This window comes from Puccinia triticina, chromosome 13A (assembly GCF_026914185.1).
Source record: "Puccinia triticina chromosome 13A, complete sequence".
Classification (NCBI taxonomy): Eukaryota; Fungi; Basidiomycota; class Pucciniomycetes; order Pucciniales; family Pucciniaceae; genus Puccinia; species Puccinia triticina.
In genome coordinates this window covers 5,261,094-5,288,816 of record NC_070570.1, presented here as the reverse complement: position 1 = coordinate 5,288,816, position 27,723 = coordinate 5,261,094, and the positions used below count along the sequence as shown (strand labels likewise).

Sequence of the window (27,723 nt, the reverse complement as noted above, 5' to 3'; positions counted from 1 at the left end):
GTACCTGGCTGGGGCAGTTATCCCTGAGCTCGATATTCATGTTTCATTGCATGTTCATCTGAAGCAATAGTGGTTTCATCCACCTCAACTTTAGCAGCTAGCTGAAAAAAACTGACCAGGAAGATAAACAGATTTTCAACAAGCACAATGATAGGCACATTGGCCAACAGCGTTGACTTGCTCTTTATTCCTGCCCCCGCCCTGGGGAGCGGGGCCAACGTGGTCCTCCTGTGGGAGTGATTTCTTGCTGGTGGGGCTGCTACGTGTTGGCTAGGAGAAGCAGGCGAAGCTCGGCGACAGCTGTGACTCAGGCTCCGTTGATTCGCTGGTGCTGACGGTGCAGGAGGTATTGAAAGAAGCAAGGGCAGTGGACTGAGAGTCATTGGCGCAAGCACGTCCGCCGCGAAATGTCACGTACAAGAATTTTCAGAAACAATATTAGCTGTTGTCTCGTGCGGAGTCGGATAGAAGGCCTCATTGATATGATGTTTTTGTGCACGGTCTGGATCTGGGCTTCTTGGAGTGCCTTCACTTTTCCGGCTCACTCAATGCACCAACAACAGCGCCGGTTATGTCCAGGAGCCCCACCCGCTCCACCACCTCCCCCAGCCCACGCGTCGTGGCCCCAACCGCGAGGGATCCCTCCGACAGGACAGGTCCTTGTGGTCCCCATCCGCGACAGCGTTGGCCAAGAGAAACGGCTAGTGAATATACGTGGGGATCTGATAACTGGCCAAGGGCTCGGCCATGGCCTCCGAGCCCGTTTTTGTTGATCTTGAGGTGGGAGTCCTGCTCATCATTCAGTTCGAGTTGTCGGATGCATTGGCGGTATCGAAGTCGAGCGCCTGGCCCTCCTCACAACGGCAGCGCAGAACTCGGTGCAAGAGAAAAGTTTGACCAGCACCCCTTCGGGCTTGCTTGCCAAGGAAACCAGGCAGATCTTCGAGGGTGGGCGAGCTGATTGTAACACACTCGCAGGAGTCGGTCTGTTTGGCTTCCTTGCTGCAGAAAAAATATATCGTGCACAGGGTGTAGTTGTTGAGGTGGAGATTGGCTGGGGCTGGTTGGTAGCGATAGGAACAATCAGGATAAAAGTAGTTCCAATTGGTTGAGAGGTGACCGTTGGCAGTATTACGGTGGCATGGCGGGTGATAAGTTGTCATCCAATGGAGAATTCAGGCTGAAGTGTGAACAGGGGTGGCGGACTGGCGATTCGTAGGTATTTAAACAGGAGCTCTGGCCGCTTCGTTTATCCCGCAGGCATGTCCGTTTTTGCTGTACTTCCAGCTGGCGGCGTGTCCTCACGCCCCCTCGCTGTCGCACTTGCGCAGTCTGGGGGGCTAAAGAGTGGGCCCCCCATTGTGCAGATTGCCATTGGCTTTGCTGGGGGCCTTCAACCCCATACTTTTTGACCCATCCAATTGAGATGGGCTGGAGTGTGAGCCTGGGTGCAGCAGCTATGCTGGTGTTAGGGGGCTAGGTTGCTGGTTGAGAATTTCAATGTACTTTAATAGAGGTCACACTATTTTTTTTGTATCTGTGTAGTGGGGAAACCCTTTCAATTTTTTTGTACTTTGGTGTTTTATGAGGCAAACTATGTCATTTTTTGGTGAATTTTGTCTATTTTAGGGGGAACCCTTGATTTTTTTTTTTTGTAATTTTGGAAAAACTGTGTCTTTAATAAACTTGGATAATGCATAAACTAGCCCGCAACCAAAGTGCTCAGCTTACCAGTAAGTAAGAATGGGCTAGAATACGCCCCAATAGCAATATTACATGTGTTATATGTCTTGTACACATGTAATTAATCACCAAACAAGATGTAATTACCACGTCATTCAATATCAAAACATTCTAGATGGAAAAAGGCTCTTGCAACATGCACAGGTGACACTAGAAAGCGCCCCAGCTTCTCCCAAGCCTCACTACGTGTAAATTACAACTGTAGTAAATATGTAGAAGGGGTCAAATGAACTGGAGCACTTAATAAGCGCCTCCAGAACATGTATGAAGCACTGCTTGCACGTGTACAAGTACACAGAAGCCAGTTCTAGTACCTTCTGTGGCACATTTCCACGGAAATGAGCGTCACAGAACCCCCAAACCAGCCCCCATGACGTGTAAGGCATGTGTAAAAACATGCAGAACCTCTGTAAAAGGCTTTTGGCAACCCTTGTATCCAAGCCCCAATGTTCCACGACCTACAGCGCCTTCTAGCGCAACCAAATTGCCTCAGAATGCGCCCACAAGTGTCCCCCTGTCCCCTGGGCGCCCCTGGAGGCCTGCCTAGGCTATAAAAAGGGCCCTTTCTCCGCCCAAAAGGAGATTCCCCAGCTTTACATTACCTACTAGAATTTTACCCAAAGGAGATTCCCCAGCTTTACATTACCTACTAGAATTTTACCCGCCTTCAACAGCCTCCTTAGCCTGTGATTTGCCAGGTAAAATACCTACTTTCGTGATTTTTAGCCCCAATTTCCGCCCTGAAGCTGTCCAGTAACCACCCTGCCCTCAAGATTGCCTCTTCTGAGCGCCTCCAACTGCCCAACTTCACGCCTGAAGAACCTCAAGTGCCCCTAGGGTCTTATACTAGTAAGTTTAAGCCCCTTCTCTTGAGATTCTCCGCTATTTCTTTCTGGGATTTGAAACACCCCTGTTTACAGGCCCCAGTTCTTCATTCTAGAGGGATTAAATACCCCTGATTTATCAGGCCCCTCTTAAAATTAATTATATTCATTTTATTACGTCAAATTGGCCCAAATTGGCCCAAATTGCCTTATTCTTACGCCATAATTCCCAACAATTACGTTGGAATTAACCCTGATAACCTTGTCTTAGAGTTTTATAACTCTAATCTTTTGCTTTGCACCACGTGTAGCTAGAAGGATAATATCCTTGGCATCACGTAGGCTGACAGCCTTCTTCTACGCAAGATAATCCCGAGTAGTCGAGGGAAACTCCGAACTCCGCGTAATAAAAGCATCAAGATAGCTCCGCAGGCTTAAAGTAACCATAAAGTAATCAAAATAATAAAGGTCCATCTAAAACGGTAAAGTAACGCTCCTGAACAACTCCGCTCAACGTTCCGTAAAGAATAAGATAACCGTAATAAAAAAACTCCTCCGCAATCAAAAATCCGCCCAGTAAAGTAAAGTAAGAATCCGCCATCCCATAATAATAAAAATCCCCTCCAAGGTCCGTGAGGGAAAGATTCCCCCTCCCCCTCCCATATCAACAACTCTCCATCGCTCCACCATAGAAAAATAAACCATGAGAAAACTCCGCCACATGTCATAAAACAATAGAAAAGGAAATAACAAATAGAAATCCTCCTCCCATCTCACGCACGCCGCATGCCTCCGCTCCCACGTCGTCATTTGCGCCTCCACTGCTCGCCGTAGACAGCCGCCCAACCTCCGATCATCCATCATCCACGCCCCTGTCTAGCCTCCGGTGTTGGGATCCCACACGCCGCCTCCGTCCCAGCTACGTCCGCTGACGTAACTCGCTTCAGCTGCCACGGCTTCCCCCAATCGCCGCGTCGTTCTAGATAGTCCGCGCTGGAATGCCTGGACTCAGCAAGTCCGCTCCGCTCCGCACGCCGCAGCTCCGCCGCCTCTGACCGCACGCTCCGCGCCCAGCCTATGCGCTCCGCCTCCGCCGCTTGAAGATCCTGCGCCGCCCAAACCGCCTGCGGAGCCCTCATGCCCCGCCGCAGCCGCGCGCCCGAACCTTACCAGACACTTTGGCGCCCCGCACCAAACGGCCACCACAACGAGGCGCAAGGGATAGGAAAGTGTTCCACAAGGAAGACCTTAGACGAGTAAGGGTCGCCCTTGTAGGGAAATTTGATTTCGAATGCGGGTTTGTATGAATTCAAACCGTAAAAAGAAACATCACAAGGTAAGTACTGACAATCCCAAGGAAAAGACAATGAAACACCAAAAAATTTCGCGCTGAATAATCCATTGAGTTGGAAGGAGGCTGTGCCTGGGTTGAGGGCAAAACATCTTGATGATTGTGAGTTGTAACCAAAGAGGGAGTGGCGTGGAAGGGGTGTGCCCGGTTCAAGGGGAAAACGTCTCAGTAATTGTCATCCGTGCCCAAGGAGGGGGCGCGTGTCGGGAAGTTTCCGGTTTGGTAATGATGAACAAACAGGGAATGGCGTGCAAGGGATGTGCCCGGGTCAAGGGCAAAACGTCTCAAATCATTGTAATCCGTGCCCAACAAGGGGGCCGCGTGACTTGGGAATGTTCCAGTTCTGTAGGGAGTTGAGTATGAGTGTGTAAAGTTGTTCGGAGGGTACGCTGAGGATGAAAAAAACAAATTACAAAAGAATATAGAAGGCTGTTTGCCATGCAGGTCACATGTTTCCCTTGTGGCTCCGGATCTTGGCTTTATTATGCTGCCGGAGCCGCCTGTTACAATGGGGGCTTCTGACTGGTTAGCGGGACTCGCTCCAGTCTTACGGATAATTCCAAAATAACAGGTGGCTTGAAAACCTTTATTACACAAAACTGTTAGAAAGGGAAAAGAACCGGGTGAACCCATGATAAAAATTTCCGTAAATCACTGTTTTATTGAAACTTAGATAAACCACAAGTTTACAAGATATAAACCACAGGTTTATAAGATGTAAACCACAGGTTTACAAGATGTAAACCACAGGTTTACAAGATGTAAACCACAGGTTTACAAGATGTAAACCACAGGTTTACAAGATGTAAACCACAGGTTTACAAGATGTAAACCACAGGTTTACAAGATGTAAACCACAGGTTTACAAGATGTAAACCACAGGTTTACAAGATGTAAACCACAGGTTTACAAGATGTAAACCACAGGTTTACAAGATGTAAACCACAGGTTTACAAGATGTAAACCACAGGTTTACAAGATGTAAACCACAGGTTTACAAGATGTAAACCACAGGTTTACAAGATGTAAACCACAGGTTTACAAGATGTAAACCACAGGTTTACAAGATGTAAACCACAGGTTTACAAGATGTAAACCACAGGTTTACAAGATGTAAACCACAGGTTTACAAGATGTAAACCACAGGTTTACAAGATGTAAACCACAGGTTTACAAGATGTAAACCACAGGTTTACAAGATGTAAACCACAGATTTACAAGATGTAAACCACAGGTTTATAAAGATGTAAACCACAGGTTTACAAGATGTAAACCACAGGTTTACAAGATGTAAACCACAGGTTTATAAGATGTAAACCACAGGTTTATAAGATGTAAACCACAGGTTTATACGATGTAAACCTGTGGTTTACAAGATGTAAACCACATGTTTAAAAGATATAAACCACAGGTTTAAAAGATGCAAACCACAGTTTGCAAGGTGTCAATCATAGTTTAAAAGGTGTAAACCACAGTTTACAAGGTGTAAACCACAGTTTACAAGTTGTAAACCACAGTTTAAAAGGTGTAAACCACAGTTTACAAAGTGTAAACCACTGATTACAAAATGTAAATGTATTAGAACGGCTTGCCTCATCTTGTCTTGGGGAAGGGGTCCTGCATACTATAGGAACAAGGGTCAGAGTTGTTAGGCATGACTCACATTGCCGTAAAAGTCTATTAGCTTGTCTTGCATCCGCATCGCCCAAACATCCAACTAATCATGGTTGAGAGGGGATTAGATCAACCACATTAACAAAAGAGGGCAGTGCAGAAAGGAAAATAACTTACAATAGAAAACTGTCCAAAAATGAGAAAAAGAGATTCAGGAATGTAGCTAGATTTTCTAGGATTTGAAGAGTTTGATATCCCCACGCGAATAGCGAAAGCCAAGGCAAGGAAAAAAGAAGCGGCAAAGAGGGTGTACATGGAAATAGTTCAGAGCAAAGGATTCCTTCCAAGGAAGACGCAACTGGCTGCCAATCCGGCAAAGACCAGACAGAAGAGCATCAAACTAAGATGGTCGGGATAAAATCACCCAATCAATGCAGGGGACAAAGGAATCAGCTAGCCGGGGGGAAACCCTCTCGGCGAGCTGGATACCCGTAACCAGCTCAACACGAGGAAATTATCCCGGCGAGCTGGATACAGGTATCCGGCTCGCCGCGAGGAAATCATCTCTCTGTAACCAGCTCACTCCAGCTAGCCGGGAGAGTTTCCTCTTGGCAAACTGGCAGCTATCTGGGAGGAAGCCCTCTCGGCGAGCTGGCAGCTATCCGGGAGGAAGCCCTCTCGGCGAGCTGACAGCTATCCGGGAGGAAGCCCTCTCGGCGAGCTGGCAGCTATCCGGGAGGAAGCCCTCTCGGCGAGCTGGCAGCTATCCGGGAGGAAGCCCTTTCGGAGCTGGCAGCTATCCGTGAGGAAGCCCTCTTGGCGAGCTGGCAGCTATCCGGGAGGAAGCCCTCTCGGCGAGCTGACAGCTATCCGGGAGGAAGCCCTTTCGGCGAGCTGGATACCCGTAACAAGCTCGCCGAGAGGGCTTCCACCAGCTGCCAGCTTGGCGGCTTGGGCAACGCGGGGTTGGTTAACTCGTCGGACATCTCTGGTCCGACGAGTTGAACCTGTCGAGTTGAGATGTCCGACGAGTCAAACTTGTCGGACTCACACCCGTTGGACAAGCTAGTCCGACCGGTGAACCTGTCGGACAGGTCTGTCCGACTGGGGAACTCGTCGGACATACAGGTCCGACCAGTGGGAGCTGGTCGGACAGACATGTCCAAAATCTCCTTGGACGATGTGGTCCGACCAGCCAGTCCGAGGGAAGCTCGGGCTGCGCTGTCCGACTGCAGAGCGGTCAAAGAAGCCCGATGGGTGGTCGGGCCAAGCTGCTCGAGGACCCGTCGAGCAGAAATGTCCGACTTCTGCTCGAACGGGTCGATCCGACGGGTGGGCTCGACCACCCGTCGGACGGCGGCCATGTCCGACAACTGGTCGGACATGCCCGTCCGAGCTCTTGCCGGACAAGCATGTCCGAGGGGATAATTCATGCAGTGTGGCTCCAACAAAACTGTCCGACTCCCTGAAGAAAAACTAGCAAAAAACATCAGGCAAGTCCAACACTTCCTGGAGATTGGCGCAAGTTTCTCATACAACAAGGTAGAAGTCATTGCAGGACGCCTCAACCACGCGTCGTACATTCTACCACAACTCAGGTGCTTCCTGTGTGGAATCTATCAATGGCTAATGGAGTGGGTCCATAAGAGGCGGCCAATTTTGAAAGGCTCCAAGGAGGACCTCCATGAGTGGCTGACAACTCTCAAGAAATTTGCTCCCACCAGACTGATCCTGCGCCAAGAACCCACCGAAATAGGATGGATAGACAACACCTCGACTAGCTACGGAATTGGGGTAATAGTAGGGAAACGCTGGGCACAATTCCGGTTGAGATCAATGGACGCTCTTGACCAGGGGATTGAAGGGGACAAAGAAGAGGAACAAATTGCCCGACTAGAGACAGTCGCGGTTAGGTTAGGTCTCCTGATGCTCCTGAAACTTGGCGCAAGAGGAGGGAAAACCTGTTGACATTTGTGTGACATCCCTCTAGAACTCTAGCGGTCTCACTTCTCCTGATGACCTCATCAAGACGCTCGCACCTCAATGACATCATGTTCAACGCTCAGATCCCTCAAATCTCTCCCAGCAAGATTCTCCGCTGGAACCTCTCCATCCATATATAAACTCTTCCTTCCATTGTCTTCGTTTCCTTCCCTCGGGGAACCTGCAGTATCACATTCTGCCTATCATTATAAAAGCTTATCTTTTCTTATCTAAGCTGTTCCTCCACTCTCGACATCATCATTGGTCAACACCATCATCATCAACCTACTTTCTACGTTATCATATCATACTATCTCCTGTGCGCTCAAGTCCTCTTTGCTCAATTCCTTCGTCAAGACCCTCAGACTTGCATCCGGATCATTGATTACTCTCAGTCCTTGGCTTTCGCTTCTTTCCAACAAATCCGCCGATCTTCTTTGCCAATCTCCATTTGCACTCATACGACTTGTAGGTTCTTAACGGCTCATTGGACTCATCCCGGTCAACATCATTGACTCTTTCTTTTTTTTCCCAGTTGTTTGTCCTCCTGTGTCCTGTGTCCTTGTTCTTATTGTGTCTCTTTAAATTGTCCCCTTTGCCTTTAGGTACATTTTCTATTTTTATATTTTTATTTCATCACATGTATTCCCTTGTCAGAATTGCTTACCAGAAATACATGCTTTAGTTTGTTGATTAAAAAAAACCTTCATTGTGTGGACAGACAACACCACGACGGAGGGCGCAATCCTCAAACGGAAATCAAAGGACCACCTTGTCAACAACGAGTGGAAGAAGATCCAGAAGATCTTGATTGAACATCAGATCAACCTGGTAGCAAAGCGGGTGGTCTCCGCCAAGAATCAGGTGGACACGTTATCTAGGGGAGTGCGGCAAGGCCACCAAAACAGGGACCAATTGCGGATTGAAGTCCCAAGGGACCTGGAAGAGCTAATCACACAGGTCACCGAGACGGATTAGGTTAGGAATTGAGTGCATTGCACATTAATACCATAACAAGCAGAACTAGATGTCAGTTAGATAGGAGCCTGGAGTTAGGGCTAGCCTCAGACAAGGCAGTTAGAGGGGATAGGGGTTGGTTAGGTCTGAGCTGGCTCCAGGCCCCTGGAGTTGTGGGACGGGCTCAGACCTTTCCGCTAAAGAGCTCCTAAGGGGGAGCTGTATCACACTACCAATTGAGGGAGGCGTGAGGACACTCTACCACTCCCTACAACCCCTCCCAAATCCCAAGAGGCCCTATAGGGCTGAGAAGGGAAAAAGGGGGAGGGTGAGGGAGAAAATAGGCTCTTCCCTTATCCCATACCCAGGTGGCTTGGGGAGGAAGCATAGAAATTTCCGGGTCACCTGAATCACAGTGGAATCCCACATGAATTCAGCACACGCTGAGCAAAATAAACAGTACCAACAGAGGCCATGGGTTTATCCCTGGCCCACGTAGACACCTAGGGAGTGTCAGCAGACTGGATGTGCGCTTACTGGCAGCGCAGCAGTAGGTGGGTCAAGTCCAGGAGCGCTAACGGGAGAGGTGGCACCCTGCGCAAAGGCGCACCAAAGAGCGCAGGCGGAGGTTGATCAGCAGCGCCTCCCCCGGGGGAGGCGCGGCACCCCGCAAATGAGTTCGCAGCGGTCAAGCGCTGAAACCTAGTTGGTCAAGGAGCAACCGGTACTGGCCTGCAGCAGCCAACCCGGAACCACGACTCCACCGGATTTAGCCGATCTCAGCTTACCTATCAACCCCGCCGATCAGGAAACCTTTTTTCACCCCGCCCCAGTTAGGTCTTGCAGTACACGTGAAATGTGTACCAGACAAGTTATCACTCATTAGAACCTTGTAACACTCTTATTTCCCTTTACATGTGAAAATTCTGATTCATACACGTACCACAGGCTGGCCAAAGCAGTGAGGTAATGTGTATGAAGTTTTTCTATTCAGTGGAGACTGAATGGAATGCAAGTAATCAACAAAGATCTGTTATTACACAACAATACAGATACTACTGATCTAGTGGGAGACCAGTAGCTCACTTACTGATCATTACACTGCACAGATCATTTGTATTACTGATCCTTCAGAGGATCTGTCCTCTGAAGCGCTCCCAGTTCCCCACTGGTCATTGGGAGCTTCCATTCTTTCCTCCCTGGACACTCTTCAATATATAAACAGCCCCTCATGGACTGTTTATTGCTTAGAATATTTTATAGCAAGTTTTAACATACTAACAGTTAAACAGTGGATTCATTCTCAACCATTATTTAATTCAGGAAACTCCATAGATTCTTGATTACCCTTTACCTTTTGTAGGTAAAACCCACAAACCCAAGTGAGTTATTCCTTGGATGCCTATTAGCACCTTGTGTTGATCTGGATGCGCCTTCATTGAGCAAGCCTCTCAGTACCAAGTGTACTGATTGAGTGTTATCTTTTACAGATATTATCACGTCACCTTGGCCTATCCTTGGTACTTTACACCATCAAACTGCTAGTAACAGCCTCATTTTACACGGTTATTTACCTACAGGCTGACAAGTATCATATATATGCAATATGAAAACATTGGCCAACTTGTGGTTGAGTATAATAAAAGGAATTCAATAAAAGAAACAAAGAAATTCATATGCCATATTCAATATCCTATGCAAAGTATCCTAGAGCTGAGTTGTGTGTGAAGCTGTGTGTGAAATCCTTTGTGAACTGTCACAGACTGGCATGTAAAAGGTGTAATTTGTGTATCTTCTGATCCAGTAGAGATATGAGGATGGTAACAGCGGGTGACTAATGTTTATTTTGGCTGTAGATTCCATAATTTCTGACACCCGTTTGGTGGAATATTGAGACTTATAGTGAGTACAAATAAAATTGTGAATTTTTCCACCTGCAAACACAGGAATAACAGCTAAACTGGGTGTGTTACCGGTTGTCAGTTTTTGATGAAAAAATGACCTGGTGGGTGCCCACCCCAAACTTGGGCGGCCAGGCCGGCAGTAGAGAGAGAAAATGGACTCTACCTGGTTCTGGCCCAAAGGAGAGGCCCTGGGTGGGTGTATTTGCTCTCTCAATTGGCAGTACTCACCAGTGAGAGAGTGTTTGTGTCTCTCAATTGTCAGTACCTGAAATATCAAGGTTTGCAGCACCCTGGTTGAGCTCCTTGCCCTCCTGGAACATCTCCTCCGCCACCAGCAGATCTGGCTCTCCCAATGGGAGCGGGTACACCACCCAAATACCGCCGTTACTCAGGTGGCTACCGGTGCAGTAACCAGTGTCTGATTTGAGGCAGAAAAACAACCTGGTACCCGGACCCACGGCGGGTATCCGGGTCCCAAATGCCATCTCTACCCCAAGATTCCACAGAGTTTGTGCATGACAACTGTTTGCAGTTGCACAACATTTTATTGCATTCCATGAACTCCTGTAGCTCCAATGAGACTGCTTCGCGGCACTGCAAACCCAGAACCCCCCATTGGAAAACTTGACGCCCCGCGCCGGATTCAATGCTACATGGCTTTGCTGCACAAATTTAAAGCACTAGGCCGCTGGTGCTTGCGCTTGGGCGTTGATAAACGCTGTGGAACTTCACTCTACGGGGATTTAGGAGCTTGGAAGGGAAATGTAAGTTGTCACGGATATTGACAAGATAAACTGGTGCCTGAAGGGCTGCCTTCCTTGAATAAGCTCTGGGAGTTTTACACTAAGAATATTTAGTGTGGCGCAATCTTTTAGAATTATTCTTAGGCATTGCCAGGCATTGCCAGGCATTGCCAAGCAATGCCTGGCAAATGCCTGTAAATGCCTGACAAATGCCTGGCAATGCCTGGCAAATGCCTGTGATGCCTGGCAATGCCTGGCTAATGCCTGGCAATGCCTGGCAATGCCTGGCTAATGCCTGGCAAATGCCTGGTAATGCCTGGCAATGCCTGGCAAATGACTGGAAATGCCTGGCAATGCCTGGCAATGCCTGGCAATGCCTGGCAATGCCTGGCAATGCCTGGCAATGCCTGGCAATGCCTGGCAATGCCTGGCAATGCCTGGCAATGCCTGGCAATGCCTGGCAATGCCTGGCAATGCCTGGCAATGCCTGGCAATGCCTGGCAATGCCTGGCAATGCCTGGCAATGCCTGGCAATGCCTGGCAATGCCTGGCAATGCCTGGCAATGCCTGGCAATGCCTGGCTAATGCATGGCAAATGCCTGGCAATGCCTGGCAATGCCTGGCTAATGCATGGCAAATTCCTGGCAATGCCTGGCAAATGCCTGGCAATGCCGGGTGTTGACAAACACATGCCCGCCAACACGCCCCGTTTTTTTGGTGTGTGGGAGCCGCACGCCAGGGTTTATTGGTGTGTTTGGCCGCACGCCAAACGGCAAGCAAGCCCTTGCTTGCATTTGGCGTGTGCCTCCCACACGCCAAAATAATTTGCGTGTGCCTCGCACGCGCCAAAATAATTGGCGTGTGTAAGCCGCACGCCAAAAGGCAAGCAAGGGATGTACATAGGCTATGTGTATACAGGCCAAGTCCCAGCGGACATGGCCTGTATACACCCATCCAGCTCGCCGCGAAGGGAGAAGACGAGCTGGATGGAGGGCATGTCCCTCCCGACGAGGACTAGGGCGAGCACCAGCCGATACAGCCCGCCAAGTGGGCTGGATTGGCTGGCCTGTCCCGTCCGACCTTGTCGGAGGGGACCCAGGTAATTATGTTTTTTTTTTTTTTTTTTAAGTGCAGTTTGGCTTTTAGCATTGCGCACTGTAGTGTATACCTACAAGTTGAAGTATATCAAAAAGAGGACTACAAGGCTAAAAAATTGACAACTCTACATTTGACAAGTGCCTATAACGTTTTCATCTTTAGATTAAACTAGTTTTGAGAGAGGAACATGGAGAAAGAGGGGACTAGTAAGGAAATCAAGGGTTCCATCGGCGCCTCCGGCAATTCAGAATTTCTTGTTCCATTGATGGGCAATCTGTTGACCAAGGTGAATGAGCAAACTTCATATCAAGTTTATTGATTGTCTTGTTGGATGAAGACTGTTCATGTAGAAGGCAAACACAGCAGGATTGTGCGGATGGTGAAGCAGTATTGCATGTCTTAGAGTTGTGGCTACCGTGGCATTTACTACAGAGTGGATTGTTTTTACACCATTTAGCGGTATGGCCAATCCTCCAACATCAAAAGCATTGCGGGATTGATTGGGTGTAGTGAGCCCCTCGATAAAGTTTGTGCTGAAGAAAAAGTCCGTATTTTTCAATTTTGAGTGCAATTTTCTTGTCAATGATTTGTAGAACAATTGAACCATTCTTTTTCCCGTTTTCTGACGGGTTGTTCAACCAACATGCTGATTGGATTAGAGCTGGATTGATTTGATTTTGGGTACCAAGGGCTTCCAAATGGCTTCTGTTGTTGGGGTCAAAATGTGCCGGTATGGCGTGTAAGAGTACCGGATAGCTGTTTGGAAATGTGGCAAGGCTAGGGCAAAAAAGGCCTGTCCAGTGATGTTTGTTATCAAGGATCCAACAGGCCTTGATTCTAGATGACGTGTATATCTTGAGATCCTTGGATGGGAGAACCACAATACCAGTCGCTTCAATGGGGACAGAGTCAATGTTGGCATTGATGGATGCCAGAGTCTTATTTATGCTGGTTGTAATGTTGGTAGCTGAGGCTGTGTCGAGTGCGTTGAAGCCAGGCGGTGTGTGAATAACACAACTGGAGGGTTTGAATTTGTTAAGCTCCGCATTGGATGGTATTGGTGCCGTTGTAAGACTCAAAAGGTGTCGTGAGACCCTTTTGCTGAATGGCGAAAGGTATGGATGAGGTGCAAACTCTGCCTTTCTGGATATCAGAAAACAAGACCACCAAGCTAAGCTTGGCAGTTTTATTCAGTGATGAGGATATGTTCAGAGATGAAGAGTATAGTTGGATTGTATTGTGGAAAGTTCTGAGTGTCTAAGAAACAGATGAGGTGTCTGAAATGGGCAGAAAATACTGATGACTTGGATGGGGCTTGAACCCAGGTCTGTGAGCAGAGGGTATATAAAGTGAAAAAGAGAAGGTCAAGGTTTGAAAGCTATGCTTCCACCAGGATTGGAACCCAGTACCTTGAGAGGCTTGTGAAAGGTTTGTGAAATCAACTATGAGTGTGAATTGCAAGTAACTGTGATATGTATGTGTAATAAATAACTGTGACAGGTAAGTAGATGGATGATGGGAGCCAGATGGCATGAGGGAGGAAACAACTTGCAGGCAGAGGCCTCCTTATATAGTAAACTGAGAAGGGGTCTAACTTCTAGGGGGTTACATGAGTTTCATATGTATGCAATATCAAAACAGTGGCCAACTTGTGGTTGAGTGGAATCAAAGGAAGGAAATAAAAGAAAAAAAGGAATTCAATATGAGGTATTCAATATCCTATGCAAAGTATCCTAGAGCTGAGTTGTGTGTGAAATCATATGTGAAATACTCTGTGAACTGTCCCGGACTAGCATGTGAAAGGTGTGATCCGTGTATCTTCTGATCCAGTAGAGATATGAAAGTGGTTCCAGTTGGTGACTAGGGGTTATTTTGGCCGTAGATTCCATTTCTGCAGTCAATTTGTTGCTATCTTGAGGCGTTTAGAGAGTAAAAATAAAAGTTTTAATTTATTCTCCTACAAACACAGGAATAACGACTACACCGTGATGCGTTCCGTTGGCCAAGTTCCCTTGTTAGTGTTTGGACCTTTCTGTTTGTCAGCAGCGACCAAATCTCAAGTCGGACGAAACGGGATAGGAGCTGGGATGGGTTGTCTTTTGATACAATCTAAACGGTCTAGGATTTTCTGCAGGGTGTGTCAGCCGGGCTACTAGAATAAGTTAGAGCCCAGCTAACAATTCTACATGTGTTGCTAACTGTGCATACTATTCGCGGCGCAGAGCGCCAAGTAGTCGCGAAACCTACACAGCTTTAGCAACTGCGACTTTTTGAGCACTGAGTGTGGCGCAGAGTGCCGCAAATAAGAATATGAATATTCAAAAACCCTCCCCTTGAACGATTGATAGAATCGAGGAGAGAGTGTACAAACTCCGGCCGCAGGTATCGGCCGGAGAAAGAATGTAGTTATGAGTGAAACCCGTTCTTATAACAAGAGAACGGGATACAAAAGCGTTCTCAAGCCAAGAGAACGAGTGCTAGACATTCTCCTGTCCTATTGTTCTAAGAAGTGACAATAGAACTGATTGAGTGGAGCCGGCCGGAGGAGAATAGCAATAAAGTGAACAGTCTACTCTCCCCCAGCCCAAAGTTCTCAACCAAGAATAGACGTCCTGAATGAAAAACTCTTCCTTGGACCAAGGAAGAGCTACACTCAATAATGAGAACAGTGAACAGGAGTGGTCAGAGTAGTAGAACTCGAGATCACTCCTGTCCGAACTAGCTATGTCCCCGGCCGAGAAGCCGCGAGTAATTTGCAATAGGAACGGCAACCCTACCGGTCGCCGCAAGAATATATAAAGGGAGGCTTCTGAGCGAGAAGAAGCCTCCCCAGATTCATACCAACCACCTCGTCGCCATACCTGCCCCGCCCCATCTACCCGACCGGTCGCTTGCCAGTATAGTTACAATTTTGGTTCTTTGAGTCGTCTGCCGTCTTCTTTTGCGGACCCTCTTTAAGAGTAAGTCCGCTGTTTCCCTCTTTCTTTATCGGGATCATATCCCTTGCCCTGGGAATGTTAGTACGTTCAAAAAACACCCTTAATTGGGCCCCAGAAGTCACAGGTTCCATAACCACCCCTGCGCATATTGTGCGCAGGCCCTGTAAGACCACCGGAGGCAACGATGGGAAGTTACGTTATCCAGTTTGCCTAGATGTCATTCAGTTATCCGGTTGTGTGTGGTGTATAATCCAACATAAATTGAATCTGTGGGTGTCAAGAGAAAGGTATAATGTTGTTTAACAATATGGACACCAATTTATTCCAAGGAAATCCTCTTTTTGATCTTAAAATAATTCTTTTGTGACCAAATATCAGTTATCTGGTCTAAGTTACCCAGATAACTGATTTTTGGTCAGAAAAGTGATATTTCAACATCAAAAATAGGAGTATATTTGAAAAAAAGTGGGACCATACTGTTAATCAACATTCAGCCTTTCTTTTGACACCCACAGATTCAATTTATGTTGGATTTCACACCCAAGAGTACTGGATAACTAAATCACACCTAGGCGGACTGGATAACGTAACTTCCCATCGTTGCCGGAGGGCACTTAAATACCCCAGGCGCTCCTGGCCCCTCCGTTACAACCCTTTTGGGTTTTCTCTTAAAAATAAATTTGAGTTATTTTTTACCCTTCTCACCACGCTCTTATTGCGCTTACCACCGCACCGTGCTCTGTCGCCGGTGTAGCTAGAGGAGCTATATTGCTCTTGGCATCACTGAGCCTGAAAGGGTGTTTGTGTCTGTTGTTGCTGAGTTGCTGTTGCCAATGATAGCTGATCTCAGTTTGGCAAGGGAGATGATGAGATTGATGATTTGGCCTTGATCAAGGGATTGAGTTGGGTTTTTGTCTGAAATTGCATCCGTCAGGAATCTTGTGATGCTATCTAGAATTGGAAGGGGTGTCTCCGGTTTTTGTCTTGTTGATAGAGGAGGGGGATCCGGGAGAGGTGGAGGAGACATGAGAAGTGCTGAGTTTGTTGAGTTGAGTGTATTTTGAAAAATTTGTAGTGGTTGTGATTCAATCTCCGGCCAAGAACTCGCGGGTACATATGTTGCTTTAGAATTTTTTCAATTCACAAAACTCTTACATAAGCCCCATGTATCTAGATAGCTGTACATGGGCTATGTAGATACATGGGATATATTACAAGTTGTACGTAAGAGTTTTGCAAATCGCAAAACTCTTACGTCATCGAGTTCCCATACATACCTCTTCAACCGGAGGAATGGAGGAGGTATGTACTCCTCAACCAGAGGAATGCCTCCGGTTGAGGAGGTATGTACTCCTCAACCGGAGGAATGCCTCCGGTTGAGGAGGTATGTACTCCTCAACTGGAGGAATACCTCCAGTTGAGGAGGTATACATACCTCTTCGACCGGTGTGGTAGATGGAAAGGTTCCACTACATCAAAAACAAAAAAATTCTCTGTTTTCTTTTATTTACATAGTATTCATCAGGAATCATGGACTATGGCGCAAGGACGGGACTTGACAGGACTAGAAGTTACATTCCAAGCTACATATACACCTCACCTCCTATTACAACCTCACGTTTACATACACAACCTAGCTGCTGGACAGCTACACATACTCATCTACACTGCATAGTATGTACATGCATTCTAAATTAGTGGATCTTCACAACTGACAGCTGCAGGTGACATCATAGAAGTACCACATTAAATCCCTCATGTTCTGACCAATCATAGTCACTCATTCAGTTTCCCTGCAGCTAAAATCCCTCATACATGGCCTCCTTGTAGCTAAATTCCCTCACATTTGTCTATATAAGGAGCTCTCTTCCCCCCCTCAGTGGTCTTTTCCTTAGTTCATTACTGGTGATGTCTTCTCCAATTATCTTTTTCAACTGGTTGAAGGAATTGTCACAGCTTTTGTCCCAGAGCCATTCTATGTCTTTTCAAGTTAACTTTCAAAGGGGAGCCGCAATTTCAGACAAATTTTTTACAAAAATCCTGACGTAAGTTACTATTCCCATGAAGCCTCGGAGTTCCATAATGTTGTTGGGAGTTGGCCATGTTGTTATTTTGTTCTTTTTCTGATCCGATACCCTCCGACCTTCTTTACAGACCACGTGACCCACAATATCCAAAGCAGGTACACAGCATGCAAACTTCTTTCCTGAAATAGTGAGTCCTGCTTCTTCTATTTGAAATAATATTCGCTCCAGTGTTTGAGCGTATTCCCAGATAAAACGGCGTATTCCTGAATTTTCTTCCAGAACTTCGTCATTGTATGTGGTGCCTGGTCCTTTAATACCCCCATTGTTGATAAACACTCCTGCGTGTTTTGGTATTTCGTCCTGAAGGATCCACATCATTTGTGCTTGATATACTGCTACCGAGTTGGTGGCGCCTTGTGGAAGTCTTGTGAGTTGAAATCCGCCCAAAGGAGTATCAAAGGTGGTAAGGGGTCTGGATTCTGGAGCTAATTCTCTTTCTTCGTAACCACCCATAATATCCCCCAATCCATAACAGGCACGACCGGCGAACAATTCGACAAATTCTTCGGTTGCGGGTGGTAACCCTGCATCTTTAATGGTAACCTTATTCATTTCTTGCAGGTCGTGAACTATCCTTAACTTTCCGTCATGCTTGAGTACGCAAAACACCGGACTGGAATAACTTGATGTCGATTGTTCATAGAGTTTATTCCGTACCCGTTCGCGTACTTGCTCCACATATTCGTCTTTAATGGCGGCTGGGATCGGAATGGGTTTCTTCTGCCACGGCACGTGGTCGATTACTGGTATGACATAAGGTAAACCATACAAGTGCTTCAAGAGTCCTCTTTCTTCTGGCGTGAAGGCGACCGCTTTTTCCCGGATCACAATCAGGTGCTTAAAAAGTTTCAACTCTTCTTCCCAAAGCCACCCTTCTGGCCCAAAGTTAACTACCTTTAATCGTTCTTCAGTGATCCTGGAGGTAGGGGTGAAGTCTGGAGGGTTTGGCGTGAGTGGTGTTTTATATGGATCCCGTGAAAGTGGAGGTCGCTGAAGTGGAGGATTTAATGTTTGCGGAATTGGTTGGTTGATTGGTTGAACCTTCTTGGCAACTGGTTTATATTTTGTCATACACCATAGGTTTCCGTCTTTCCAGCTTTAGCACAGTCTGTCTTGAAATGTTGACCCTAATCCATTAGAGAGTAAAGATTCGATAGGCTGTTGCAAGTCGTTGTCTGTTTGCAATATTCTCGTGGTGTTGACGGAAGGAGATAATCCAAGACCCCTAGGTTTATTGAAAGGGCCCAAATCTGGTTTTGTAGGTGAGTCCTTCTTTATGTTACAGATTTTTAATAGCTTAAGGAAAATGATAAGAATGTTCTTTTTAAGGGAAAAAAATTTAAAGAGGTATATTTTTATTTGTTTTGATGTTTTCCCGAAGTGTTTTAAGAAGAATGATTTGAGCCAGTCAATGAAATCCAGCGTCCGAGATATAACCCGCTTGACTAGCTGAAGCGAGTTACTCCCTAGCTGGATGCCGGTAGTTATAAAAAATGCTGACTAGGTGCCTTTTTGAACATTCGATATTCTTCGCTCTGGACATGTTCTGATGCAGGAACCGATTTCACGCTATTGGTGCTGAGGTCCTTCCGATTATCCCATCCTCGACCTTGCCCGGTTCGAGCCAATGGTACTGAAATTCGCCGGCCCTTGGTTCCTGCAAACGTGAGAGTCTCCCCCGTTTCGTGGTATTCCAAGGTGCAGTCGTAGTCGAAAAGGAAAGGCCGTCCTAAAATGCAATCTTGAGCTTTTGGTGATATAAAGAGGTGAGCGGGCCCAGAAAATCGGCCAATCTGTATTGGGCAATTTTTGACTACGCCGGTTATGTCGCATCTGGCCCCACCAACACCTTGCATGGGTATGTTTACTATCACAGATTCTAGCTCCAAATCTTTGGCTACTGATCGGGGTATGACATTGACCATAGAACCGGAATCCACCATAAAGTCGACTTTTTCCCCGCCGATTTGCGCTGTTATGTATCCTAGGGCGCAACTGTAGTAGCATGGGTCAGACGGACCTTCTTCCTCTGGTAGGGTGGTCATTGGCGCCGCTACTTTAGTTTCTTTAGTTGCAATGTAGGTGGTTGAGGTATTCTTCCCCGAAAGACGTCCCTGCAACTTTGCTATGATCTGTTCTGTGTAAGAAGGTGATATTGCAGTGAGTTGCGCAAAATTTGTAGGAATCTTAACATTGTCCAAGTCATGTATTAGAGCTTCCTCTGGGGATTCCTTCGTGCTGATAGTCGGTATTCGTTCCTTACTCCAGACTTTCTCAGACGTCCTCCTAGGTAGTTCTTTTGGAGCAGAAGCTTCCTCCCCGTCTTCTTGGTCAATATCCATAGTATCCTTCTCTGGTTCTTGAATCCTAACGCTTCGACGTCCCTTCTGTCCTTCAGATCTCGTAATAGCATGGTTCTTCATAAAGTTATCTGCTCCTAACGACGGTGGGTCCCAATCTATGGTTTGCGCTGAAGACTTCATAAGCGGAGTATTCCCGTTCCCATTTCTTCGAGATTCTGCCAAACTTCTGATGGCGTCCTGCATTTGAGTATTTGCTGATGAGGTGGCAACTACCGAGCGAATTGGCCTTGAAGGTATCCATGATATGTGTTCCCCATTGGGTAAGAACCAATCTTTCCCCACTCGTTTCACCAATCCTTGTTCCTCGTCTTTCAGAAATTCTGGGCATCTTGCCGTAGCGTGCCCTTCTCTTTTGCAGTAATAACAGACCATGGTTTCGTATAATGGTGTTGATGGTCGTGGCGCTTCTTGAGAAAATTCTTGTCTATCTGTGGCACCTTGTCGGTTGTATGTTGTTGGTAAGATACTCTGCATTTTCTGTTTCATTGCTGCAAATTCTTGCTGCATGTCTTGAATCCGTTGTTCCACTATCTTATCGTTTGGTGTTTCCTTTAACATCTGATCTCGTCGCTTCCCATCTCCTTTCTTTATGTCCAAGTCTTTCTGCATCGTACAGTTTGCTTCCAAGAAATTTGAGAGATTCGTGTATCCCTCGTCAACTCGCACTTCCGTTTCTGCCGCTATCAGTAAATCGTCCCATTTAGGAGCCTTGTTACTTCCATCCTTGGCTTTTGGTAGTTGATCCTTGGTGACTAGTGTACGTTTGATGCTTCGTTGACTCTCAATTGAAAAGGCGCTTAAGAATAATATTCCGGCGTCGTTGTTCTTGTTGATATTTTCGTTTTTTACCAGATAGGAGAGTACTAGCGTGAACTTTGATACATATAGCTTATAGTCCCGATAATTTGTGATACCCTCCTTTGCTTGTTGTTTTGCTACTTTCACAAGGTCGTCGATTGTATACATGATCGTATTATCCAGGTCGCCCCATGCTTTCACCATTTCTGCTCGGAGTTTTGTCCAATCGTAAGCGTCGTATCCGTCCATTTCCTCAAGTTGACATTTTAACTCCTCCTTTTGTATAAATCTCAGGATCTGAGCCGCCTTATCGTGATCGGTGGCCCCGTATGCATTTGCTGTTCTTTCAAATCTGTTAAGGAACTTCATGAACTGAGTTCCTTCATAGTAAAGTCCCGAGTCCTTGATAATGACCGGCCTTGGTGGGTAGGCAGCCTCGTAATATGCTGACCCAGTTTGTTGATCTGGTTTTCGTGGTTCTGGTTGTAAAGGTTGTTGTTGTCCAGCCTGAGCCTGATTTCTTTTTGGTTGAAACTGAGGCTGGAACATTGGTTCTTGTCTGTTTTCCGTGTTGTGTATTCCATACCCAGATGGTTGTTGTTGTCGAGGTGTGGATTGTCTCGGTGGTATATTTTGATGTTGTGGGGTTTCATCTGAATCTGATACGTCTTCTTCCATTTGGGTCCGGAACTGATTTTCTGGTCCTTTCCCTTTGTCCTTTCGAGGTGGTGGCGGTGGATTCTGGGTATCCTGGTTCCAAAGCGTTCCTGAAGTTTCGGCTAGTGGTCTGTTCCTGAACGGGGTCGAGGGTGCGAATCCATCTTCCAAATCTGGTATATTGAATGGTAAACTCATGTTGTTTTGTGTTGATTCCTAGTTTTTATAATATGTCAATCCTTGGCTAACTGTTACTGTGCTCTGAAAAAGAAACAATAATATCTCTGGTCTCTGGTCTCTTTACCAGGGCAATTTGGGGGTTCTCTTCTCAATACTTCAAAAAAAAAAAATAACTTTTACCGTAATGGGAGTATTCTTCAAACAGTATCCTAATTATCCGAATCCTTAGGTACTACACACCGTCGTTCAGTATATAATTGGCTCCAGAGTTTTCTTCTAACAGTATCTGATTATCCGGATCCTTTGGTACGACACACCGTCTTCCAGTATATAATCAGCCGCTTCCTTCGAAAAACTCCTTTCAGATCCAGTGGTTACACTTTCTCTTCAGAGGTTTTTAATCGGTCCCGTAGATGGTTCCTAAAATTGAACTAGTCGTCCAACAGAATAACTGAATATGCCGTTGAGTATTCTAGATTTGTTGATAAATTCGATTCCTTTTTCCGTCCAAAGTTGAAATCCTTCGACGAATGCTTCTGGTTTCGATTGAAATTGGTTATACGTTTGTCGATCCACAAGATTATCCTATCACGTTGGGGACTCCCTTGTACGACTCAAAAGTGTTCCTGAGAACCTTTTGCTGAATGGAGAAGGGGATGATGGAGGTGCAAACTCTGCCCTTCTATACTACCAGAAAACAAGACCCACCAAGGTAAGCTTGGCAAGTTTTAATGAAGTGATAGGGTTGGTTGGTTCAAGATGAGCTTGTTGATGACACTGAATAATTTGTTGATATTGTTATTGTAAGGGTTGTTATGTATGTAGGTTGTTAAATGTATGTAAGGTTGTTTATGTAAATGTTGGGTTGACTGTAATTGGTGCTCAAGAATCTCGACTACTCTCCGGACGCAGGGCTGATCGTACTGGCTGTAGATTCCAGTTTCATTGCGGCTGGAGCAGTACTTTCACAACAGGAGCTTGAAACAGGACTAAACCGACCAGTATTATACGAATCAATAGTGTTTTCGCCGGTTGAGTCGAGATATTCGCAGGCGAAATTGGAACTCTGCGGTGTGGCGCGAATTTTGAAGAAATTACAGACACTTCTATGGGGCCAACACTTTGAACTCCAGGTAGACGCACAGTCCCTAATTCAGATGATCAACTCACCTTCGCTCCCAAATGCACCCATGACACGATGGGTAGCATTCATCCAACTCTTTTCGTTTGAGATGGCCCACAAGCCAGGAAAAACTTTCACAATGCCGGATGCACTTTCTAGACGACCGATAAGTGACGAAGAAGAAGAATTCTATAACGACACAGAGGATTTTGATGAAGATGAACCTGTAATCAAAGTCTGCTCACAATTTAATGGGACGTCCACCACCACAGAGGTCTTTGAATGGGAAGCCCCGGGATTCTGGACAGACTTGAAGGAATATCTCAGGACGCTTCGTAAACCTCACTCTATGAACCCAGACGAATTCCAGAAACTCAAGCAAAAATCAGCAAACTATTTTATCCAAGAAGGACGACTCATGCGCAGGCACTCACCAATGTCACAACTAGTCATCTCCAAGACATCCTACCAATGCAAAATTTTACGAATGGTACATGAAGACCTTGGGCATTGTGGTCTTGAAGAGACATATCAGCGATTAGTGTGTAGATTCTGGTGGCCTAGTTTGAAGAAAAAAGTCAAGTTATGGGTACAGAGCTGCGAACCTTGTCAAAAGAGGGACCCACTAGTTCCACGAGAAATACGGCACCCGACAGGAGAGAGCAGCTTATTTGGGCGCCTAGCTTTGGATGTCTGTCATATCAAGGCTGGACGATATAAGTACTTACTAGTGGTGCGGGATGATTTATCCGGATGGGTCGAAGCGGCTCCTCTGGTGAAACTGACAGCCGCAACCATTGGAAAATTTCTCCTTGAAGAATGGGTCTATCGGTACGGCGTAATCAAGACGGTCACGGCAGACAATGGACCAGAATTCAAGAACGAGTTTATAAAGGCAGTAGAAAAGATTGGAGCTACTTTCAAACCACCTACACCCTACTACCCTGAGGCTAACGGCATGATTGAAAGAGGCCATCGACCCATTAAGGACACCCTGATCAAGATGTGCGGAGAATCTGGTGGTAAATGGCGAGAATATCTACCATTAGTTCTTTTTGCAGACAGAATCTCCACCAAGCGAACAACTGGATACTCACCATACGAGCTAGTATTTGGCCAAAAAGCAGTGCTACCCGTGGATATTGAGATGGACACTTTTCTTGGGATTGATTGGACCGAAATTCATACGACGGAGGAACTCCTGGAATCCCGGACCAAGCAACTGGAGCGACGGGAAGAGATTCTGGGAATAGCTTATGAAAAATTGCTAAGAGCCAGGGAATCATCAGTCAGATAATGGGATCGGCGGATGGCGGCTAGGCTTAGGAGATCCTTGGATCCTGGTGAAATGGTTTTGGTTTACAACAAAAGCCTGGAGGACCAGTGGGGGAAACTTTTTGCGCACCGCTGGAATGGACCTTTTAGGATCAAGAAACAACTACCAAAAGGAGCTTACATATTGGAAGAACTAGACGGGACGGAACTCAAGAGGGCCTATGCAGCTTCCCATATCAAACGGTTTTATCCTAGGGGAAGGGAGCTTTCTGAAATCGAAATCAATGAGGATCCCAATCAATCAGGTTCATCAGAAGAGCAGGAGTCAGAGGATGAGGAAGGAGAAGAGTTCTCCAGTGGTCGCTCTTCTGATTCAGATTAGCCAGCAAAATTTTTAAGTTGGGGGAGGAAGACTTGCATTCATTTTTTTATTAGTCACTTCTTTTCCTCTACTACTTACCTTCCCCATTCTTAATTTTGGGATATGCATATTTTTTCAAAACCCCAGGAGGGTACACTCACTTAAAACATTCAGTCTGGGAACGTCACATTTTTCTTCAAGACCGCTCATCACGATGGACGGGTTTTTCTCACAAGTTTGCGACGGCTGAGGACAACCGAATAAGTTGGGGGAGGGGAGGAGGATAGATTGGCATCAAGACTAAAAAGATAAATAAAACAAACTAAAACATAAGTATAACAAGATAAAAGAACAAAAAAAAATCAGTTTTTTTTAGATTTAGGCGATTTTTTCGATTTTTTTTCGGATTTAGAAGTTATCTAGCGATTTTTTTTTTGTGGTTTTATGATTTCAAACCCCCGAATAGGCGTCGCTCAAGGACAGCCAAGTCCATCACACCATCAGCACAGCCGAGGGAACGAACAAGAAAACAAAAACTAAGGAAAATATATCAGCAAACAGTAAAAGAGGAAAATGAAGAAGAAAAATTGAGCTCACAGAAGCAAAGAAAGACTTGGTCGGATTCTGAAACAACATCAAAGAACAGGAAAGAAAGGCAATCAGTAATAATGAAAAAAAAGAAGAAGTAGGAACGAAACACTTACCAGGAGGAGCGATCAGTAGGATGGGTTCGGACTTGAAGGCGGTGGTTGAGTTGCAGGTATCAACGGGTGACGAACTTGAAGAGGCGGACGCGTTCCATGTGTTGGAACGGATTGGAAGCCGGGCAAAGGTTGCAGTAATGAACAAAGGCGTTCATGAAGCACTGGTACATCTGGTCGAGTTCAGCAGGGCCGGTGGCGTAGACATCAAATCGGCGAGGGTTGATATTGGCAGAAAGAAGATTTCCGATTTGACGGTTGTCAAGACGGTGGTATTCATCTGGGTCATAAAGGCCGGGTGGATTGGGTGAAGCAACACGCTCAAGATTCGCGTTCGGGTAGATATGAGCTCGACCGCTAGCCGAGAAAGGTGCACTGATAGAAGAACGACAAGATCGGGACTCATCAACACTGGTGGCGTTGGAAGCTGAAGACTTGGTAACAGGCAAGGAAGCTGGAGCAGCCGGGCTGGATATGGAAAGGAGACTAGCTGCGGTACTTGGAGTGTCCAGGTCACGAGGCCGAGGAGCAGCCGGAGGCGACCAGAATCCGGGGATGATAGCTCGGTTGGACTGGAGCATCTGTGGAATAAGCAACATCAAAGGTTTCATCAGTGGCAGCATACAAGAGAACGATCCACAAGGAAAACATACCTCATTCAAACGGTTCAGTGCAGGACTACTGACCACAAAGGGCCTGGACCCAGGCGATAACTGAGGACAGACAGGAGAGGAATGCTGAGTTCGATAGGCCGGGGATCGATCGAGTTCAGACTCAGGGTAAGCCTGATACATTGGGGATTGAAGATGCGGGCCTCCCAAACCGGGAGGAGTACGGGGACGAAGCGGGGTTGTTGGGGAATTAAACCCGGAAACCTCAGATGGGACGGCTGGCGAAGCATTCAGGATCGGGGTAAAGGAGCTCTCTTGAGAGGCTCCTCCATTCGGGCTGGTCGTCTAGAGAAGGAAAAAAAGAATAAGTATCGAATCTAAGTACATATATATAACATAACTAGGAAGGCGCACTAAAAACGGGGAAGCAACGTTGGAAGGGCGCGAATGCAAAGCGTAGCGGACAGAGGGACGATTGGTTGGGCGATTTCGATGGGTACGACGGGTCATGATGAAGCTATGAGTAGGATAAAACTTGGGACTACGATGAATGAGGAGAAAACAGGCGGCGATTGGTCCACCTCCACCTTTTAAAGTAAAGGAAGCAGCTACACAAGAATAAAAAGGGCTCGTAACTTCGGCACGAGAGTCAGGACGTGAATTCTCGAGGAAAAGAGGTTGCGTCCGGTTCTGACCAACCAGAAGACTTGACTCACCGATCTTCGGAACACCAAACAAGGCTAACTCATCAGCTCCAGGATCCTGACCAATGCGGTGGCAGGATCCAGGTTTACATGCAAGTGGTGGACCACGGTGGCTCGAGAATCGTACGAGGAATGATCGTTGGCTCCCCCATTTCGTCATCACACTAGAAAGAGAAGAGAAATGGAGAGTCAGCTGTCAAACATAAAAAAAAGAAAAAAAAAAAAAAAAAAAAAAAAAAAGAGAAAAAGAAGAAAGAAGGAACTTACGTGCGATGGCGACCAATCTGCAAATCCGATCGAAGAACTCGGAAGACTGAGACGTAGGTGGCGAAAGAGATGTAGTGTTGACCGGCATATGTATATTGTAGGAGTGGGGCCGGTCGGGGAAACAATCGAGTCGAGTCCGGTTTGGATCAGCGCGCGCGACTAGGAAGCAGAGAGCTGCGCAAATCGCAGCGCAGGACCAGCGCGCTCTAGAATACTAGCACAACCACTGCGGACGCCATGGACACACGACGTCGACTGCTGCACAACTGCGGGCTGCGCGCAGCACCTCGACTCCCAGACATCAAATAAATTTAACCCCTCCAATAAAACCAAAAATAACAAAACCCACTGGTTTGAGTTCAATTTACCCCTCACTCAGCCTCTCAGGACACGCGCCGCAGAGACTCAAGGACAACTCTTCAAGTTTCAAACCTCTCAATTTGCAAGTTACCACACTTTTCACAGCAAAATTGTCTGGGGACAGACAATAAGTTGGGGGAGGATGTGGTAGATGGAAAGGTTCCACGACATCAAAAATAAAAAAATTCTCTGTTTTCTTTTATTTACATAGTATTCATCAGGAATCATGGACTATGGCGCAAGGACGGGACTTGACAGGACTAGAAGTTACATTCCAAGCTACATATACACCTCACCTCCTATTACAACCTCACGTTTACATACACAACCTAGCTGCTGGACAGCTACACATACTCATCTACACTGCATAGTATGTACATGCATTCTAAATTAGTGGATCTTCACAACTGACAGCTGCAGGTGACATCATAGAAGTACCACATTAAATCCCTCATGTTCTGACCAATCATAGTCACCCATTCAGTTTCCCTGCAGCTAAAATCCCTCATACATGGCCTCCTTGTAGCTAAATTCCCTCACATTTGTCTATATAAGGAGCTCTCTTCCCCCCCTCAGTGGTCTTTTCCTTAGTTCATTACTCACCAATTACAGTCAACCCAACATTTACATAAACAACCTTACATACATTTAACAACCTACATACATAACAACCCTTACAATAACAATATCAACAAATTATTCAGTGTCATCAACAAGCTCATCTTGAACCAACCAACCCTATCACTTCATTAAAACTTGCCAAGCTTACCTTGGTGGGTCTTGTTTTCTGGTAGTATAGAAAGGCAGAGTTTGCACCTCCATCATCCCCTTCTCCATTCAGCAAAAGTTTCTCAGGAAAACCTTTGAGTCGTACACCGGAGGCATTCCTTTGGTTGAGGATTTGCCTAGCAATGCCTGGTAAACGCCTGGCAAATGCCTGGCAATGCCTGGCAAATGCCTGGCAATGCCTGGCAAATGCCTGGCAATGCCTGGCAAATGCCTGGCAATGACTGGCAATGCCTGGCAAATGCCTGGCAAATGCCTGGCAATGCCTGGCAATGCCTGGCAAATGCCTAACAA

The 27,723-nt window shown here is 46.4% G+C and overlaps 2 protein-coding genes across 2 annotated transcripts; one reads left to right on the top strand and one right to left on the bottom strand.

Annotated features, from left to right (window-relative positions):
• Positions 1–800: 800 nt before the first annotated feature.
• PtA15_13A503 (uncharacterized protein) lies at positions 801–1,163 on the bottom strand (the record flags this gene model as incomplete). The annotated part of the gene is made up of 1 exon (XM_053162708.1): positions 801–1,163. The coding sequence occupies one exon, from the start codon at positions 1,161–1,163 to the stop codon at positions 801–803; it is 363 nt and encodes a 120-aa protein (XP_053026657.1).
• A 9,306-nt stretch (positions 1,164–10,469) lies between these two features.
• Positions 10,470–10,955, top strand: PtA15_13A502 (uncharacterized protein; the record flags this gene model as incomplete). The annotated part of the gene is made up of 3 exons (XM_053162707.1): positions 10,470–10,568; positions 10,655–10,738; positions 10,947–10,955. 3 exons carry the CDS (start codon positions 10,470–10,472, stop codon positions 10,953–10,955), a joined length of 192 nt encoding a protein of 63 aa, XP_053026656.1.
• Positions 10,956–27,723: the final 16,768 nt, after the last annotated feature.